Source organism: Malurus melanocephalus, unplaced genomic scaffold (assembly GCF_030028575.1).
Source record: "Malurus melanocephalus ecotype Western Australia unplaced genomic scaffold, MMel_1.1 scaffold_11, whole genome shotgun sequence".
NCBI lineage: Eukaryota > Metazoa > Chordata > Aves > Passeriformes > Maluridae > Malurus > Malurus melanocephalus.
The window spans coordinates 3,339,178-3,354,850 of NW_026623243.1; the positions used below are offsets into that span (position 1 = coordinate 3,339,178).

General features: G+C 38.3%; 1 protein-coding gene across 3 annotated transcripts in view; it reads left to right on the top strand.

The window, feature by feature from the left end:
• MAPK11 (mitogen-activated protein kinase 11) overlaps positions 1-15,673 on the top strand; it is a 33,441-nt gene that overhangs the window by 720 nt on the left and 17,048 nt on the right. For all 3 annotated transcript variants that reach the window (XM_057378787.1, XM_057378778.1, XM_057378770.1), the window contains exons 2-4: positions 13,015-13,144; positions 14,066-14,124; positions 15,185-15,296. In XM_057378787.1, coding sequence (XP_057234770.1) covers positions 13,015-13,144; positions 14,066-14,124; positions 15,185-15,296 — 301 coding nt within the window. The remainder of the gene's footprint in view (positions 1-13,014; positions 13,145-14,065; positions 14,125-15,184; positions 15,297-15,673) is intronic.

The following is a 15,673-nucleotide window of genomic DNA, read 5'->3' on the forward strand; positions in this document are numbered from 1 at the left end:
GATGCCGCCGGGCCGCTCCCGGGGCCGCCCCCGGGCCGGCAGAGCCGAGTGACCGCCCGGCGCGGGGCCGCTGCGGGCTGGGGCTGCTGCCCGCGGAGGGAGAATTGCCCCGAAGCCCAGAATCCTGCACAGTCATGGCGGTTCCGAGCGGGGAGCACGGGCAGGGGCTGCGGGGCAGGGGAAGGGCTGTCGGAGCGGGGTCCGGCCGGGAGGGCTCCCCGGCGATTGCGGCCCGTCCAGCCGGGGGTGTAGGGGGACATCCCGCAAGGCCCCCGGACAGCAGCGGCCGGGGAAGAGTTCTGTCCGCCGAGACAATGGGGGCTCACCCGGTGCTTTCGGGGGACTCGCAAATTAGGGCAGATTGCCGCCCAGGGACTTCGATGTCTTAAGGCTGTAGAAGGGTTTGGCACATGTTGTCATAAAACGTTTCTAGTTTTTTGATAATTCCTATGTCACGTTTGCACACTCGGGAGCTCCCAGTGCAGGTTGGGCTGTTAACTTTAGTAATTGGTGCACACTTTACTACGCTTATAGAAGCTTTGAATAAATTTTTTGGAAATAATAGTGGCATTCAAGGGGTTTTTGAAAGAATCGGGTTCWTTTGTGAGATGGGTAAGTGGGATTATGCAAAACAATCCATAATGGGCCTTTAAATTAAAGTACTAAAAAAAATTTCTTTAGGACTTTACTTTTTGCCATGCTCTAAACTTATGCAGTAGTTCTCTTTTTTTCTCTCTTCACAGTCAGATGCCAGAGAACATTTATGGAGTTTTRTATTAGTTGCTTCTTTCTCTACCTCTACTGAAAAGTCCAAGTTTACACCTAAGCTAGTAATATGCATTTMAAAAACCCTCCAACAGTCAGCAGAAACACCCAGGACTAGTGTAAAATTTCTATGAATTCTTCTCTTTTATTATTCCTAAGTTATGCTTGCACCAGGGAGGTCTAGGCAAATACTAGTGAGTGTCCATACCTGTCATTGTAGTTAAGCATGTGATGATCTGCTGTGAGTAGTTCCACAAGAACCCGATTTATTTACACTATAAAAATCTTAGTTTGTAAAATAAAAGAAGAGAAAGTAAACTAGGAGCTGGATATACAGTAGCAGAGTAACCAGTTTTGTGTTCCAATTGCAACTGCATTTCTGGTTATTTTCCCTATTCATGCTGACATAGTTTTGAGGGGAAGACCTACTTTAGTGCATTTTGTAATGAGATGTCAAGACTTTAGCGTAATTGCAAAGGAAATGAAAACATGTCGTGGCTCACTTACAGCACAGCTGGTGCTTTGGTTTTTGAAACCATCTGCAGAGCCAAGGAAATCCTAGTAATTCTTATCAATTGCAAAGCCTAGGCACTGAGATGTAAAATGGAGACTGGGAGATGCTGTGAGAAAGGGTTACTCTAAAATTGACATTTAAAGAATATTTATAGAATAAAGCAATAAATAATTGCTCTGTATTAATAGCCTTGTTAACATCAATGAAGCTTGAAWGTGAGGAAAAGGTATGTATCTCTTTGAGAAAAGCCATCTATTTTTAGTGTCTATTGAAATTGATTTTTTTTCTGTCTATTTGTATGTGCTTTACCCAGGAGACCTACAAGATGCAACCACTCCCCTCAGTAATATGTTATAATGCTTCTGTGAATATTGTACTCCTATTCAGTAAAATACCTAAAAACATATTCAAGTCTTACAGAAACTACTGGAATTAAACGAATTCTTAAGTGCTTTGATGAATAGAAGCCACAGTCCTGAGCTCCAAGCACTGGGTTTAGAATGAGAACAGAGTTGTTGTAACAAATTTTTTCTACCTCAGTGAAACTCTTCTCTAGTTCTACCCTTTTCTTTTTTTACTGTAAATTATTGGTCATATCCAGGAGACTTGTATAACTGAATGGGTATCTGGTAATAAGAAACATATTGTAAATACTTGCATTTAAGCATCTTTTGCTGGCTGCTCAAAATCAAGAAACAATTTGTGTCAGGAGGCTGTGTTTTGGCCCAATTTAATGAGATTTCATAAGTCAAATAGAGTTCCTGTTTAAGTTAGTTACAGATGTATCCAACATGCTATRGAGCTGGATATTACTGGTTTAAAACTGATTCACTTTTAGAGAGATATCTRTAGCAAGCATAATGCTTTCCCATTTGTTGGGGTTTTTTTGTTGGGGTTTTTTTTTTGTTGTTGTTGTTTGTTTTTATTTAGATGTGGAATAGGTATAAAAACCAAATCTTCCCCACCTTCAAGAGCTCTACTGCTTTTCTCACTTTTTAAATGACATATCACAAAGAACATTTGTTTTTTTAAATCCTCCCAGCTCAGCTGCACTGCCAAGCGGAGTTGCACTTTAGCATCCATGTGAATCACAAAGAATTGTGAGGTCTTTTCCTCAAGTACCTAATCCTTGCAGTACTTTCTGTGTTACTCTTGTACTTTAGATCTGTGCATGACTTTCTTTTACCTGAACTTTTTCCTATAGCCATGAAAGCTCATGTATGTTCTGGCATTTGCCACTCTTGAGATTTGTTAAGTTTTAGAAAAAAAAATTAAAATCCTGGAGAAGTGTGGGATGGGGGTGGTAGTTTAGTTACATGCAATATTATCAGTGGCATCTTCAACAGCACTTTTTGCTTAATTTTTCTGGGTTTTTTWAATTAGCAAATCACAAATTTACACGCACGACAGATTTGGTTTGGAGTTGTTTCCTTTTTATGCTATAGCTTTGTCTAGCAAGTTGGTGTTTTTATTATTAGACAATTATTTTAACTTTCTCAAGCTTTCTCAACTTTCTCTTTTGTTGGTTAAATGTAAAGTTTTAGTTTTCTTGAAAAATGCGTTTTTAGTGTCCACCCTCAAAGTTGGATTTTCTTCTCCTAGAAGTCAGAGTGCTGGCTGACTCTTAAAGGACCAGGCCCCAGACCTGTTAATTGAGTTTTGTATCATTTAAGCTAAATTAAGCCATTTACATGGGAAGCAAGCTACCTTACTTTCACAAGGTAATCTGCATCTATTATCCTTTGTTTTCAGTTCTAGAGAAAAGAGACAATGTCTCAGGTCAAACTGAGTTTAAAATTCTTGTTCCTTGTGACTCTGCTTTTTAAAGCAAGATTTCTGACTGTGTTTGAGTCTTCCATCTGTCCCGGTGATGCTGCTTATAAATGGAATGTTTAGCCTGGAGCATCTGTGCTTTCCAGCTGTGTTGCCCTGGTAGTTCTACTTGGTTCCTGGTAATACCTCGTTTAGTACCTGACCACCTTTTCCTCCAGGAAGTGGCATTGCTACCTGCTTGAGAAGGAGCTTCATTTTTTAAAAAGACTTATTATCATATCACAAATTATGTAATGTGTAGATTTTTGGTTTCCTGTTGTTTGGGGKTTTTTTTAAGACTGTATGCCTCTTTTCATGCCAGCTTTTGTAACTTGTCTTCTAACCTATTTAGTCCTATTTTTGCCTGGGAGGGATTGACGGCATTCTGCAGCATACTGTCTCTGATCTCTCCTTGTTCCCCATTAGCATATTGCAGGCTCTGTGTTCTGCCTTCTTTGGAAAGAACAGACCTTGCAAGATGAACCAGCCAGAGCACAGACTTTCTTCCCAACCATAAACTTTCACTGTTTTCTCAGAGTCTGCTGGCATCAATAGTACTTAGAATCAGTCTCTTTTGATTTTAAGACTATGCAATGCCTAACACCARCTCAGGTGATCTAACACATTCTTAAGAAGACGCTTTCTAACTCAGAGTGTAATAGCACAGGTCTCAGTTCAAAAAAAAACCAAGGATAGCAAAGCCTGCCTTAAGTCATTTACATGATGCAACACTTCAGCATCCTTCTGTCCTGTTAATGTTAAGTGTGTGTTTAAGATTCATTAAGTTTTTGCCCTGATTAAATTTTGGGTAAAAATAGGGGAAGGTTATGGTGTTTAGGCTACAGTTTTGCTTTGAGGAAGTAGAAGAGGAAAAGTAGCAGAAGGCTCTAATCTTGAAGTTTAACCCTTCTCTTCTGCCATCCACCCCATTCTGTGCTTCCTGTTGATTGCTACTCACAAATGTTTTGAAGGCGTTAGCTTGCAATCCTGGAACATTACTTTGCTGATAACATGCTTTTCACATTGAGAAACTCTTAAGAAGATGCTAAGACAACTCAGTAGCATGTGAGGTTTTTTAAAGGCTGATATAAATTGACTTGAGCTGACCAAGAGAAAAACTCCTTCATCCAAGATTCTACTTGATTATTTCCTTTTTTTTTTTTTTTTTTTTTTTTTTTTTTTTTTTTTTTTTTTTTTTTTTTTTTTTTTTTTTTTTTTTTTTTAAGTATCTATTTAGTTAGCTGTAGAGATACTACGTATATGATTTCAACTGTGAGATCAGGTTACTGGAGTTATGGTTTGTATCACTGTAGCACTACATGCTACTTTAAATAGTAAATGCTGAGATGAACTTATAGAGTAGTAGTAACATACAACTGCTGTATGTAAATACAGCTGGAAACTGAAGATGGTATAGATCTTTCCAGGCTAAATGCACAATGTCAGACACATGCAGATTTCTGTGGACTCAATCTGGACTTCTTTCTCATTAAGTCTTTTGTTTCCAGTGCAAATACAGGAGCTGAACTTCATCTTGAAAATGGKTATATTTATTGAAAACCTTTCACACAATGTTGTTAAAATCCTGCTCTCCAAGATCTGCTAGGAGTTGTCTATTTTTTGTATGTGTCATTCAGAAGGAGAGTATTGAATCCTTTCATTAATTTTTCAGCTATTTACAATGGGCCCCTCTAAGCATATTCGAACACTTGCTTGAAAACTGAGATGAAGGCTGATATGAAAGTCCAGTCAGAGGCAGGACACCTCTTAAAAATCAGTACATGTATAACAATAGCTAGAAACAAGGCCTTGRAGGTGAGGTTCAGAGAGGAGAACTAAATAGAAAGAGTTGCATGGTCAATGTTACAGATTGAAAGGAGGATCTTTGCAGCAGTTTTGSTGGAGTGAATGGATGAAAAAAGTGAAGCAACAAAAAAATTTTGGAGAGTGAAAAAGACTCCCAGAGGAACATAGACAGCCATTAGAAAGGAAGACACAGTGGGATTTGCAGCTACAAAGCCAGGGAAGGTCAAGAATTAGGAATTTTTGTGAAAGACACGTGAAAGACACATGAAAGAAGATGGAAGGGTGTTTTTTTGAACACTGGCTGGGGAGACATCTCTAGAGAGTTTGTTGAGAGTGGTTTTGTGCAGTACTAGGTTGGAATGCAGGTTACATTCCTTTGTCTGGTTTCATACTGAGTATTTTCCAGCTGTTGSAACAGTGTAGTTAACTGATTTGGGAAAGGGGAATGGGATGGTAATTAGTGGAGTCATGGCCCCTGTTTTAAATGAAAAGAACACTTAATGAAGGAGGTGTTTGTGGAGAAGAATGAAAACGTCTGAGAATTGCTGTGACAGAAATTTCTGTGTAGGGTGCTGTCACTAAGCCTGTGGAGTAGCTAGAGAGCAGATGACATCTGARTTTGTGTGAGGAGGGAGATAGAGGGGTTTGTAGACAAGGTCAAGAAAAGACAAGGTTAAGAAGTGGGGAAGACCACTTTGTCTTGTGCAGGTTTCCTTTGACAGGGAATTAGTGATATCTGTTTCAGAAAAAGGGGAGGCATGGGATGTAAGAGAGATGAGAAGCATGAGGTGAGCCGTTGTGGCAGAAAGGCAGTAAGGATCATGGAATGGCAGCCTTCTGTGTGGCTCTAAGAATAYATTCACAGAGGATATTCTCTGCAGAAGGCCCTCTCCATCCTTACTTCAATATWATTTTTATGATACATAACTTCCTGACTATATGAGGCAGCAATGGCATAGCTGCCTCTTTTCCCATCCTGCTGTCAGTAATGATTGCAGTTGGCAAGGGGACACAATCCCTGTCCCAGAGACCTGAAAGTCTTAGGGCCTGGTTGCTTGTTTCAGTAGAGCTTCCCAAGGATCTGTTTCAGAACCTATTGGTTGGTACCAAAAATACAATATCTTAGTTCTGCCCTTAGAGTCAGGAAGAGAGAGGACATTTCAAAACCCCTATGTGACCTGGGAATAAATTACTACCATTTCATATTTTGGTTGTTGTAGAGAAAGGAAACAGGAAATGTGAAGGAGAAGTGGGGGGAGGAATAGGAAAAAGGACAAAATGTAAGTGAGATTTTGTCTGTATAGCTTTGTGTGATGTTGTTGAAAGCACTGATATCTTTCACATTAAACTTTACATCCAGATTTATCACAAGTATTTCTAGCTGAGGCTTTGAAGCCTGCAATATGTAGCTACCCGTCGGTCTTTTTTTTTTTTTTTTTTTTTTTTTTTTTTTTTTTTTTTTTTTTTTTTTTTTTTTTTTTTTTTTTTTTTTTTTTTTTTATGAAATGCTGAATGGAGCTCATTTGTTGTTAGCAATGTACTGGCTTAGTGGCAGCTGACTGATATTCTTGTTTACATACTGAAGGCTATCTAAAATACATGATTATTTTAGTATCCATGAGCTGGTTGCACATGCTGAGGAAGCTAACAGTTTATGACTCCAACCTTCTGTACATTTTTCCCACAACCGTGATTTTAAATGCATCATTCCCACTGATATAAGGTGTACTGTCTGTAACTTCACCTAAAAAAGTGACTGCTCCTCTGTAAAGTTATTTAAATGTTAAGGCACTGTGGAGGCAAAGGAGACAGATAAGAATATAAAAAATGGTTTGTGGATTTGGAGGTTGATACAGCACTTTTATGATCATGATGTTAATTGGAAGAAAACTAGTGTTGTTGTATTCACATAAACATGTGGAGAGCAATGATTTTTTTAAATATTTTTCAGTGTCTGCTTTAAACAACCAACATTTTTATGTTGGTTGTAGAACAATTATGTTGCATATGTAAGATATTTTGTGGGTTTATGTTTAGATTTAGGAGTAAATTAATCTGAGATAATTAACAGTCATTGTACTAAAACCAAAACAATTGCTGCTAGTGCTCAGCATGGTGTCTTGGAATAATATCCAAGTAAGGGGATGCAATTTTTACAGTACAATAACCTGTCATCCTCAAGCAAGTGGGGTTTTTTGTCTAATGTGAAGATTAACATGTAGTTTCAGAGCTTCCCATTACTCATCCTCTCACGTTTTTTCTTGCTACCATCTAATTGTTCTTTATGATTTCCTTTTGATGCACGTATATGCTGTGATTTGTGAGGTTTAGCAAACAAACCTTACAGCTAGCTGTTAAAGAATGAAAATCAGCAACATGAACTTGCAAAACAGTAACAAAACATTAATAAAGAAGAAACAAATGAAGCATTTCCTGAATTTGCTTTACTGCTTAACTTAAAATGGCTATGGATAGTCATTTTCTGTACTCTTGCTGCAYTGCCAATAGCTGTTATGGTCCATTTTCTGGTATTGGATGGATGCTGTGTGTGCTTTTTTCCAAGACTACTCCATATCTCAATAAAAAGTTGCTTTTTATTTAAATTAAAAAAGAAATTAAAATTTGTATTTAAAAAAAAAAAAGAAGAGCAAGATCCTGGAGATGACCCAGAAGACAAAGTCACAAATGAAACCTTGCAAACAAAAACCAAAATCCATGTTATTCATGTGATGACTTTCATGTAAATTACATTTATGAAGAGTGTAAAAAGGGGTTGTTATTCACTGTAATTATAGGAACCCAAATTACGTTAAATTACTTGAAAATGTCCCAGGGCAAGATTCCTGTAGTTCCTCTTTTCTGTCTTACTTGYCAATGCATGGTGCAATAAGGACTGCCTCCCTCAGTGATAAGGTTCTCTGTGCTGACCCTTCTTCAGTTCTTTCCCCTTTGTTACCTGCTCATGTAGCTCCTTCTGCTGCTGTTACTTAGGGTTACAGAACCACCACATTATAGAAATCTAGGATCTTACACATTATGAGGATATCTGTGCACAAAGAAGTTCATGTCTACACCAATGGAAAGAGTCAGTGGGTACTTGAAAGAGTGCTGAGGTCTGCAGATAAGAACTTAAAATTRTGAATCTGTGGTTTGAGCACAGATTTGATTTTTAATTTTTTTTTCTTTTTTTTAACCCTAACATGCAATGAAGAATTTTCATGTATTCTGAAGGAATGTGACCCCGTGAAGGAAAGTCAGCTTGTGCTGCAGTTAAAGAAACAAAAATAGCATCCTGGAACAATATGGGGAAACACCAGAGCCAGTGTTGTATGTGCTGTGTAGAGCATTCTCTCCAAGTTTTGGTATAGTGTGTCCAGCTGTTTATCAAACTTCTGATGATGTAATCTAACAGCCTCACAAGCTGAGACACTGAGTTATATTTAAATCATTGAAAAAGTTAGTCTTCTGGTTTTTGTACCTAACCCCAAATCAGTCACTTAGATTACATGTACCTAATTAATTTGTACAGCTATAATGCTTATCAAAGACTTTGTAGACTATCAAAACCTTGTAGTTATCCAAAGTGGTTGGGATGGAATGTTTATGAGGATGGAATATTGTCTGAAATGGTAACCTCCAGCAAATGGGAATGTTGCTGGAGACACAAGACTGGCACCATGTACAACCAGTTTTGGGTCATGCCTTCATTCTGCACCTGCTACATCTGAGCTGGCTCCAGGAATGAGGAGAACTCACAAACCAAACACTGCATTCAAGATGAACTTTTCCCAGGCATTTTGGGTAGTGCTGTGCCCAGCTAATAAGCCCTCTCCAAGCCCAAAGCATTAGGAGTTTCAGGGACTGGCTGTAGTTCAAGGGGACCAGCTGATCCCAGGAAGGATTCCTCCTGCATTCAAGACTGATGCTAGAGTTTGCTAAATRTGATGCAAGTTGGCTCCATGTGTGGTTTGTCAGATCAGGCTCCTTCAAACAGCCCTCCAGCTGTTGAAGCAAATTTGATCCCAAAGACTAAGTAGGAGTAAGTGAATAGTTTACTTTTAGTCCCAAAATCTGAGGGGTCTGAGCAACCTGTGCACACAAATGGCCTTTTTGTCCAGTTTAACTGCTCTGTAGCCACAGAGGATACACTCCATGAATACCAGGGAAATCACTGTATGTACAGCCATAGTTAAAAACATCAGCTACCAAAATCTGTGTCCCATCAAAAGTTAYAACATTATCTTGAAGCTGTTAAAATCCCAGGATTTCTGCCTCTTGAGTTTTTGGACTGCAGTAGCTTCCTATGTTCAAACTTTTCTCTGAAATCTTAAGAACTGAGAGAAYATGGATATAAATAAAAATTGATATTTCATCTTGGGTAACTTCAATAGAATTATTAAATATAGGAGTTGACAACACTAAAAAGGTGRGTCTAATTTAAACAATGATTGAAAATCACACTAAGCAAAAGGCTCTAATCTGTGTGAAAATGATGTCATCCCAGCAGAGTAATGGCTTTTTATCCTTGATCTTGAAATGGAGAGACAGCAGAAAATGTGTCATAACTCTATGTGTTCTAGGTCAAGAATGATGATGTCTGAAAGAGCTACTGCTAAGATTGTTACAAAGTCATTTCTTGTTAACTAAAAAGATACCAGTAATTCTATTTCTTTCTAAGTTATGATAGAAGGTCTGTCTAAAGTGGTTTTATTTGGCATTATGGTTACATTTTAATGTATTTTGTTTCAATTATTAAATTATTCTTATCTGAATGCATAAGGTTTACTTTTTGCTTCTGAGGTGAAGTTGAGTGAGAGGCACCAGTGTGGTACTTTATTGCCAACTGCTGTTAAACCATGRCAGAGGGCCTCTAACCTTTTTCTTCCCTGTTAAATCAAACTAGTTAGACAGCATAGGTTTGGGGGTTTTTAAGAAGCTCTTTTCAGTTACTTTAGTCATGCTGGTTACAGGCCCCCAAAGAAGGATTTACAGGYGCCAAGGACAGGTGGGGCCATATTTTTGCTGTGACTGGGACCWGAGATGTCCTCTCCGGGGACTACTCTGAAAGCTGAGCGTTCTTGGGGAAATCATACAGGAACATAAACCAACCTAATGGTTACTCAGGGACTGATGAGGAATCAGGGGCCAAGCCAGATTGTTGTTGTGATGGCGTAATAGCAACACAGGTCTAGTCTAAAAGTGTGATCACAGAGGCAGTAGCAGAGATCACATACCCAATCATCATTGAATCTGACAAACAAGACAGTTCAAACAACATGAAACATATTTTTGAATGCTTTACTGTTAATAACTTGAATTATGATGATGGTAAACCAGGCAAGGAAAGGTTTTGAAGGCATTAGCTCTGATTATCATTTAGTACAGTTACTTGAGAGAGGAGAGGAACTAATTTTAGTCAGTCCTGGCCTGTGCAGCTTCAATTCATGATTTCCTATTGGAGATGTCAGGACTCAAGTTTTTCCTTGTGTCTTGTCTTGTCTTGTCTTGTCCTGTCTTGTCTTGTCTTGTCTTGTCTTGTCTTGTCTTGTCTTGTCTTGTCTTGTCTTGTCTTGTCTTGTCTTGTCTTCTCTTCTCTTCTCTTCTCTTCTCTTCTCTTCTCTTCTCTTCTCTTCTCTTCTCTTCTCTTCTCTTCTCTTCTCTTCTCTTCTTCTCTTCTTTTCTTTTTTTCTTTTCCTTATCTTTTCTTTTTCGTTTTCTCCTTATGTGATTCCATCTTGGGTCTAAAAAACTGCTGTGATAAGAATTACTGAAGCTAAAAAGATCATGCTTTGTGACATCTGAAAGCTTTGCTGCTTTGAGTCATATGGAGAATAAAAAGCAGTTCATCTCAAAGATCTGTGGTTTTYAAACTACTGAAACGCACATTTGAACTTAGAGTAGGAAGGAGAGTGATGTTTACCATGATAATGGGATTTAAAATCTAATTCTTCCTAGCTTTGTATAATGTGTTCAGTATTTCACAATCTGGTACAAGCATGAAAAACATGAAAAAGCCTGAGTGGTAAGGCTTGTGAATTACCAGAAGAGCTGAGATGTTAAGCAGTCTGCTGTATGAGCAATGTTATTTATCTACCTGGATAAACCTTTCCTTTCCCATTAAATTGGAAAGGCTATAGAGAGTATACATTTGTGAGATTTGGCAGTGTTCTACAGTGCCTTTCTTGCCCATGGCTAAACACAGGGCAATTTMATCTAATCTTTGTTATATTAAAAGCTAAGCATTGGCTTCTTTTTTATTTCTTTAGATTTATTTATGCAACCTTCACGTTGTTCCAGGGGCTGCTCATGTGGAATTTAAGATATTTCTGTCATTTCTTCTCACACTGTCCGTTCCTTGAGCTGCTCCACATATTTAAGCTACACAGCGTCCTCATATCCTGAATAACTCTGTCCTTGCCCTACTGTTGGAATGAGTTTCTCTGTTGTATCCCTTCCATCTACTCATCAGAGTGATACCAGTCTTCTCCTTCTATGTGCTCTTTCTTCTGCTCAGGGAATGGGGAATRCCCTTTCTGAGGTGCTCAGCAAAGCCACAGTGCTCTACACCTTTAAAACTTGCCTGAAGATCAGCCTCTGTGACACTTGCAAGAAACTAGTTACATMGGCTGCTTATCTGTTTAATTTATCTCATGAGTGACTCCCTCCTTCCATRGTGCCTGCTAGAAACTTGTTGCTTAAACGTTACTTACTTTTATTCCCTCTTTATGAAATTCTGGATTGACCTCATGGAGGTTGGGTCAATTGTAGGACAGTCGCCTTTTGAATGCCACTGTTCTTCCTGCACATTTGTTGATTTTTTCCTTTGTTCCTTCTCATTAGAGCAGCACCTTGTCCTGCAGATAAAGAGGTTTTGCTCTTCACTTGGCTCTTCATGACTTAGCATAGCACCAAGTGTGCATAAGAGTCCAACTACTTGGAGCTGATTGTAGGCCCAGTGTATTCGTTTGGGAGCTACTCCAGGCACAATCAATGTTTTTTTTGTCTCTAGCAGGTACCTCCTACAACAATTTGAAGGAGTGTTTGAAACACTGTGCAGAAGGAGTTAATAGCATTTGMTGTGACTTCTGACTGTTGTCATCCTACTCCCTGCATTTTTCATGTTGTCTACTGTGTTTGTAACTCCATAACACTTCTGTAAGATAAATGTGTGGGAAGGTTCTTGACTTGTTAATGCTCTCTAGCAAGCACAGATAGTGTTATCTACACTTTAAACTGAGAATTTCCAGGTATTTTAATTGAATACAATTATTTAATAGATGAGAGTAACAATTGAAAGAATTTTTTTTTCTTTGTAAGAACAGGTAGCAAACAGAATCTTTTTATAATTGTACTRTGTAGTATCATGAAGTAATACGTGCAGGGATAATTTTTATTCCTGTGCTACATATCAGACATTTATTTGTGGCTTGTGCTTCATATCTTTCTAATGCCCAAAAAAGAGTGGGTCTCCCTTGCTTGCAAATATTGACTTGTGTATTTAGTGTCCTGTGCAGCAGGGCACCTCCATCTGTGTGGTGTTAAGCACGTGCTGTGGATGTGTGGGCTGGAGTATGAAACATGCTCATTGTTCACTTGTTGGGAAAGGCATGGCCTCGGTTATGTCAACATCCGAATTTTATTGCACTTTGGGGACATTATCATCTAGCAAGCTAATGGCCACATAATAATTAAGATTCCTAGACACAACGGCAGTTTTCCTCTAATTAGTAAAGGTTCTTGTTTGCTCAGTAAGAACAAACTTCAGAGTTTGAATCCCCATTTTCCCTGCAAGCCTTGCCTTGGAGCTGGAGGCTGGAGCTGCACTAATGGAGCTAATTCTCTGGTTACTTTTCCTGCCATTTGGGGTAGGGTTGCCTGGGGATGTCCTGACCAGTATCATAAGCATTAATAATTTGCTAGATGGAAAACAAAGGACCTGTGTTTGAATACTCAGGAGTTACTGMTGACAGACTCCCTGGTTGCAGTCCCTGAGTAGGTGAGAGAGGGTAAYGGAAGGGATGAGAGCCCCCAGGACAGTACAGGTTCCTTCAGTGAACTGGCTGAGAGCTTTGCTGTAGAACATACCATCAATGTRGACTTCTTCTTTCCTCTTCCAGCTCAGCTTATGATACCAAAACAAGACAGAAGGTGGCAGTGAAAAAGCTTTCAAGACCTTTTCAATCACTGATCCATGCCCGGAGGACCTACCGAGAGCTTCGGTTGCTTAAGCACATGAAGCATGAGAATGTAAGTGGAGAGTGAGTTCTTTCTYTTCGGATTTCTAATTTACAATACAGGCTTAATTTCAGTTAGGTGCAAACCTTTTCAAAAAGTATATGTGTCTGTCTAGCTACTCAAGATACCTGGACCTAGCCATCTTAGGTGTAGTGAACTCACYGGACTTAGAAACTTTCAGTAATAGGCTGCATTTAAATTTTAAAAGTATCTAATTAAATCTTGAAGATGAGATTTAATGAAATTCAGAAAAAGTCTTCCTTCTCTTCTCTAACTTAAGTAATAAAAGTATTCCATTCACTACTGCTGAAACATCTTGAAACGTAAAAACCACCTCAAATCTACTGTTGCTGAGTTTGGATTCTGTTGAGAAATTAAGGGCGGATTGGTCTCATTGCAACTGACAACAGTGTAATAGCTAAATGAAAGGCAGTAGAATTTCAGACCCCATGTAATTGAGTATTGTTCTGTGTTTATGTGGCAAAGAGTTGATTTCAGTGAAGCATCCACTTGCTTAAAAGTAGCTTGATGACTTGAAGGTTGAATAAAATACAGTGGATTGGAAAGTATGCTGGAGAAAGGGTAAAAAAGTTAACTAAAACAGACCAAGTCATGAAAGTGTGYGTAATCCAAAGTATAACAATTGTATTAGGCATGGATCAGCTTTTCTGTAATGAGACATTACTTTTTCTGTCTTTCTTTTTGAATAATCTAAAATCTTTTCCTAATTACTCTGTAATTAAGATTGTAATTAAGATGGGTGAGGTGATACCTTWATTGACCACCTATTGTGTCAGTCTTCAGGATGACCACATGCCATTTTTTTGTAAGTTTCATCCTAAAAATTCTGAGCATTGTCAATACTAATTACATGTTGCTTTACAGGTTTGTAAAAATAAAATGTCACTTCCTTCGCCTTCTTTCACCTGACAGGTTATAGGACTGCTAGATGTTTTTACACCTGCAACATCAATAGAAAACTTCAATGAAGTGTAAGTAAAATTTTAAAAATCATAAAATCATTCTGACTGGTTACTGAGTAAGTAAATACCATTCTGCTTTTAAAAAGGAAGAAYGCACATTTCTAAAAGACTCTCAGCCACAGTCAGCTTTGTAAAAATCTTTTCCACAAAAGAGGAGGCAGGGAGATAAAACTCATTTTTCTGCTTTCTTTAATGATAACTTAAATTATTTAAATTAGATTATAGGTATATGGTAAATTAATTAATGTTGCATGGATGCCAATAAACTTAAAGCTTTTTCAGTTCATTTGTGTGTTTGTAACCTGTAGATTATTTCTTGTAGATAGATGGRATATTTCAGGAATGCAGGAAAGTACTGCGACAAGGCAAATTTAGGCTAGAGTCCTGGCTAACCTAAAACTAGATATATTTTGGTGTGACTCAAACATACAATTTATGCTGAGTTTCTTTGCTTTTGTGTAAGCACTTAGGTAAACAACTTAGCAGAAGAAATAATAATTAATATGCTTTTGCCTGTGTGGAAATTAGTGACCAGACCCCTTTGACACTGGGGCAAAATTACACAAATGGGAATTGGGTATGGCAGATGCATACTTTTGTCCCAGCTCTGCATTTGGAAAAGAATCAATGTTTCTGCAAAATTTGTCAAAAAATAAAACTTCCAGTGGGAACAGAGAGGGAAGTTACACAAAACACTCTTATTTCTACCAATCTAATATTATCCTCCATCATCAGATATTCCAGGGCGTTGCTYGTCCTGCAGTTTTGGTGCCTCAGGCTGCCCCTTTGACATTGGGTGAGGCTTTCTCTTCGTCAAAAAATATGTTGCATGTATCACTGTGTCATGGAGAAAACAAAAATAAAAACTTCTAATATACTGTAAACATTTTTCTTTTTCATTATGTTAAGTCTCATAGCAGTGATTGCATTATTAAGGCTCATAGCTGATTTAAAGAATATAAATGTGTTAGTGGAAAAGGAATCTACATGGCCTGTGTAGATATTCCTCTAGAAAAAATAAGGTTCTGCTGGTTTGTGTTGTGTTTTTCTCACTGTTTCATTTTCACAGATATCTTGTGACAAATTTAATGGGTGCTGACCTGAATAACATCGTGAAGTGCCAGAAGTTAACGGATGATCACATACAGTTTCTCATCTATCAGTTGCTTCGAGGCCTTAAGGTACTGAGTGTGGAAATCTAAACGCTGTAGTAAAGAGTCAGTGTTGTAGTAACTAGTTGTAGTGAGGACTGGTTTGTTGTAATGAGAGTAGTTAAACACCTTTTTTTAATGTCTTAAAATTGCACAAATAGCAACAATCATTTCAGATATTGTCAGATAATTTTTCTAACTAGAAATAAACCTGGAAGCCTGTAAGTGCTTATATGCACAATACACAGGAATGCTTCCCTTGAACTATAAGTTTAGATCAATGTCTATTTCAGTTACTGTTGCAGGGCAATAATGTGCTATATAATGTCTCAAAGAGTCTGAAGAATGTGAAATGGACTGTCTGGGTTTGAAAGACAGGTGTTTGCCGATGAAGGCAGGGACCCCCC